At 37.1% G+C, this 5,076-nt stretch overlaps 1 protein-coding gene across 1 annotated transcript; it reads left to right on the top strand.

Moving 5' to 3' along the window:
• The first annotated feature begins 2,443 nt into the window (after positions 1 to 2,443).
• LOC101357804 (keratin, type I cytoskeletal 10) lies at positions 2,444 to 4,859 on the top strand. The gene is made up of 5 exons (XM_023732651.1): positions 2,444 to 2,944; positions 3,643 to 3,725; positions 4,084 to 4,240; positions 4,329 to 4,490; positions 4,586 to 4,859. The coding sequence occupies exons 1-5, from the start codon at positions 2,444 to 2,446 to the stop codon at positions 4,718 to 4,720; spliced, it is 1,038 nt and encodes a 345-aa protein (XP_023588419.1). The 3' UTR covers positions 4,721 to 4,859.
• Positions 4,860 to 5,076: the final 217 nt, after the last annotated feature.

Genomic DNA, 5,076 nt, shown 5'->3' with positions numbered 1-5,076 from the left:
TTAGAATAGATTTTGGCAATGAAGTGTAAATGGTGCCAAGACCAGAACTGGCAAACCATAAATTTTCATCCAATTTAGTTGTAGAATTACTACAACTGGAGACAGTGCAAATAAAGACCAATCAACTTCTAGAGTATACAAGTTAATAAGTAATCTTCGGTAATAACATTAAAGGTGACTTAAATGTTACATGGATACTAGAAGGCCCTCCGCATTTTTTATTTGTTCCCATGTACTTTTATGCAAAAGTTCCCTTTCTCATATACTTTAATATTACTGTAACAGAGATCTCTTCTTACCACTTGTTAACTAAGTAAAACCAGATTGAGATTTTTATATTTTTCCACTTGGTGCGGGGCGGGGTGGGGGGTGATAAAAGGCTCATGATAAAGCAAAACTGGTAAGATCAAGACCCCTACATTTGTGATAATCACAGGTAAAAGCTATCAAAAACCTCTTTTTTTTTTTTCTTCTTTCCAAAAAGCTTTCATTATTATCAAGCTTCAATATCCTCTCTGAACTTACTGAAATCTTTTTTTTCTATCCTGATTTATTACAGCGTCCCTTTGCTGTATGTTATCTTCATCAAGGATCAGTTCCCAGGGTTGTATTTTTTTTTTTTTTTTTTTTTCCAAACTACTGCCCCACTTGCCTGTGCGAACAAGTTGGAGGAGCAGCAATTTGCTGGGTAGCAACCTAACCCCGACAACCAACTCCTCGTTACGCACCCAACCACGTTCCCTTTCCCTGCAGAAACTGTTTCTGTAGTTCTCATAAACTGGAATATGCAGGTATATATTTAATTTGAAAAAGCAATTAATAATGGAAGTGTGTGCCAAATACGCTATCCTTTCAACATTTTCATGATTCCAAGTTTTTTTCGTTTTGTTTTGCTTTTTTCCCATATGGAGAAGTTTATGGCAAGAAACAGAGAAGCATTCAGTTCTTTCAGCCAAATCCACTGTTACACGGAGCAGAGATTATATGCCTACATGTTGGTATAGGAGGAAAGAGCCAAAAGCCAGGTTTCTGGTCCCAGTTCAACCACTTATTAGCTATCTTCAGGCAAAATCATAACCTCTTTCATCTTCAACCTCCTCTTCTACAAACTAGAGATAATAACGACCACCCCTACCCTCGGTGGATTGTTTCAGAGATTATAAAATCATAGTACCACAAAAGGTACTATATAACTATCAAAAGTGTGTGAATACAGATATAGATATATATAAATATATTTTGAATAATAGCAATATCACAGTCTCTAAGATAGAAAATTATTTTATATCATATATTCAAGTCCCAATTAAACACTTTAAAATTTAAAATTAAATGCTTAAAATAGACCATCTGTTTTACCAAATTCTGTACTCGGTATCTCCAAGGAAATATGTTTTCTATTGAGAAACAGAATCTGGCTTGGGAACATATATGCACAGTTTATGTAATAACTTTTGGAGCAAACAGCATTCCTGAGTCTGGATTTATACGTTTTCAGGCATATCTTTTATTGGCAATCATATCTAAATTTTCCCTTTTCAGTCAATCAGAACTTAGTATAAAGTACTGGAGGTTAGTTCTTCATATCTTATGCTAAGAATTTCTGCATTATGATTTTCACAAAAGTCTTTACCGTGATGAGTTTTAAAGTTCAAAAAACTCTAGGATCATTTTGTGACTGCAGATTTTTTTTAATGTTAAAATGAATGGCATCATTAAATCACAAGATTCCTCAATCATTTCTTCCTTCCAATTTCCTGGGCAAAACATCAATATAGTCTGATTCTTCAAATAAATTAAGATTCCCTAACATGTACACACAACATTTCCTAAATTGTGCTTTTAGGGCTTTAACTAACTTTTTATATGTGGCAGCTTTTGAACACTAATTAAATTGTTTCGAGTACGTTTTTATTTTCTTTTAGGCTGCTTACAGTTTTCTACAAGATCCTTATCATAGCATGATTTTGGCAGACTTAATGATATTTGCTGCTCCAATACATTAAAACTATTTAAAGCATGAATTTGAAAAATCTTAGTTTAGCTACAATTTTGTAGCTAAAATTCTTTTTTATCAAAATTTGCAAACATTCTGAGTGACCTGAATTAGTGCCGAGAAAAATGGATTTTACAGTTGCTCAATGTTCTTCAAAAGGTGAAAAGCATAATGAAAGATACGCTCATCTGAACTCCACCCATTTTCAGTTTCAACACAGCAAATCTCCTGTTTGTTCTTAGGGCAAATTCAAAACTGTACATATTGAGATTGGTTATTAATGAAAGTAATTTATGCAACCATAAGCCAAAGATGCTAAGCTGACAAAAAGAAAAACATACCAGTAAGCAAACCTTAATACACATGGGACACACCTTCTCAGTATATAAGGGCTTGTCACTGTCCTTGGATAGCAGCACTCCCTGAGCTAAACTCAACAGCATCACCATGTCTGTTCGCTACTGCTCAAGCAAGCAATACCCTTCCTCCTGTAGTGGAGGAGGCGGAGGATCATCCCTCAAAATTTTGGGCAGCAAAGGCTACATTGGTGGAGGATATACCTCAGGAGGGTACAGCAGCAACTCTTTTAGCCTGGGAAGCTCTAGCGGGGGCTGCTTTGGAGGTTCATTAGGTGGCTATGGAGGACTAGGAGGATATATTTGTGGAGCTGGCTTTGGTGGAGGCAGCTTTGGTGGGGGCTATGGAGGAGGAAGCTTTGGTGGAGTCTTTGGAGATGGCGGCCTTCTCTCTGGAAATGAAAAGATAACCATGCAGAATCTGAATGACCGCCTGGCTTCCTACTTGGACAAAGTCCGGGCTCTAGAAGAATCAAACTATGAGCTGGAAGGTAAAATTAAGGAGTGGTATGAAAAGTATGGCCCTTCAAGACCGCGAGAACTTTTTGACTACAGCAAATACTACTGCATCATCGAAGACCTTAAAAATCAGGTAAGGGACGTTTTTAAATCCAACTTTAAGCCTATTCACTGGTCATGTAATTCAGATAGAAGAATCTTGGATTAAGCAGAATGTGGCTGTTTACTGTGTTTTACTTATGTTACTTTCTTGCTTCCAAAAATAATCTAGTCTTATCGAAAAAGAATTATTTATGAGGGTATGGCCATGGCAATCTAACGTGTGTGTTGTTTGTCTTATAAAATGGTAGATTACTGAAAATGTTTTAGGTTTTAACAGGCGCATAATGAGTCCATAGTTAAAGTATGCTAGATAATTTACAAATGTAGGTACTGGAAGCATTATTAAATGAGTCAGAATGAAACAATATTCAGATTGATAAGTGCACCTACTGTACGCCAGTTTGGGCCATATTTACTGAAGTATTTATAACAAATCAAACCAAAGACAAGTGTCAGTCAGTTAAATGTTTGCCAAAATACATGGAAATAAAATAGTATCACAAAGGGAGACACAATGGTATCAAAAAGGGATGACATAGAAGTAGAAAGTACAAGAACTTGAAGAGAACAAATGACTCAAATTTGAGCATATGGGTCAGCCTGTAATATTTTATATTTAAAACTTTCTCAAATAATTTATAACAACATAAAAATGCAGTGCATCCTTGGCACTATAAAAGCCATTTCTGTATCTGATCTCTTTTTAAATAACTGTGCCTTTCCCTCCAGATCATCAGTCTAACAATTGAGGATGCCAATATTCTGATCCAGATTGACAATGCCAGGCTTGCAGCTGATGACTTCAGGCTGAAGTAAGCTGACTTAACATGGTACAATACTGTCACAACAAATACGTCAGTTGCTTTTCACATTGGCTTTGAATGCCCCACAACACCATTTACATTTTCCTGAATTCAGTGAAAGTTAAATATTATTATAGCTGAGAAATTTTCAATTTCAATACTACTTGTTTGGCGATATTAAAGGAAATGCATTTAAAGTAACTGCTAAGCTACTTTGCATTAAACCACTAACACTTCTACCTGAATTAGTATATGATAAATGTTGCCATGATATAAAATCAACTCTATATTAACTTTTAAACAGTCTCTGCCAAGATACACTTCCCTCCATAAGTTATACCTACTATTTGTATCATGCTTGTTTCAGGTATGAGAATGAGGTAACCCTTCGCCAGAGTGTGGAGGCCGACATCAATGGCCTGCGCAGAGTGCTGGACGAGCTGACCCTGGTCAAGGCTGACCTGGAGTTGCAGATCGAGAGCCTGACTGAGGAGCTGGCCTGCCTGAAGAAGAACCATGAGGAGGTGACGCCAAAGTTATACTTCCCCTAGCCAAAAAAGGGCTCATCGTGGTCACTGTGAAGTCACTAAATCTTTTCTGTCCCTTGAACAGGAATTGAGAAACCTTCGGAATGTATCCACTGGTGATGTGAAAGTGGAAATAAATGCTGCCCCAGGTGTGGATCTGACTGAACTTCTGAATAACATGAGAACCCAATACGAACAACTTGCCGAACACAACCGCAGAGACGCTGAAGCCTGGTTTAATGAAAAGGTAAAGTTAACCTTCGTTAACAGTGAGGCCCAAGGAGGTTCTGTTATCACTTTAGAAATTTCTCATCTTTCCTTGTTTATTTTTTCATCCTCTAGAGTAAGGAACTGGCTACAGAAATCGATACTAACATTGAACAAATATCCAGCTATAAATCTGAGATTACTGAATTGAGACGCACTGTCCAAAGTTTGGAGATAGAACTACAGTCCCAATTGGCCTTGGTATGTTAATAACTCTCTCTTGAAATGACTTCCGCTTTATTCTATAAACTTTCCTGCTAACAGAAGAATAGCAACAATAAGTTATACAACACAATAGAAAAATGCAGTTAGGATAAGAAAGTAGAAATCAAACTGGAGTCCTACGTTGGGGGTGAGGGGGCTTAGGAGTACTGTTGGCATTGACCTGAACGTGCTGAGACTGAAATGCTGTCATTGCATATAAAACACAAATTCTATTCATGTTCTTCATTCGCCCATATACTGTTAAATTAAGCTTCACGGTACTCAACTGAACGATGAGACCACCAAGTCACAATATGTTCTCTTCTCAGAAACAATCCCTGGAAGCCTCCTTGGCAGAAACA

This window comes from Trichechus manatus, unplaced genomic scaffold (assembly GCF_000243295.1).
Source record: "Trichechus manatus latirostris isolate Lorelei unplaced genomic scaffold, TriManLat1.0 scaffold00054, whole genome shotgun sequence".
Taxonomy (NCBI): Eukaryota; Metazoa; Chordata; class Mammalia; order Sirenia; family Trichechidae; genus Trichechus; species Trichechus manatus.
Note: the sequence above shows the minus strand (reverse complement) of the source record. Positions and strands in the feature narration are given on the sequence as shown.

Excerpts from the sequence above, each read along its gene's own strand:
- LOC101357804 (XM_023732651.1), top strand. The coding sequence starts at position 2,444 with ATGTCTGTTCGCTACTGCTCAAGCAAGCAATACCCTTCCTCCTGTAGT. Across the intron at positions 3,726-4,083 it reads GCTGATGACTTCAGGCTGAA|GTATGAGAATGAGGTAACCC; the intron begins GTAAGCTGACTT and ends TGCTTGTTTCAG. Across the intron at positions 4,241-4,328 it reads TGAAGAAGAACCATGAGGAG|GAATTGAGAAACCTTCGGAA; the intron begins GTGACGCCAAAG and ends TCCCTTGAACAG.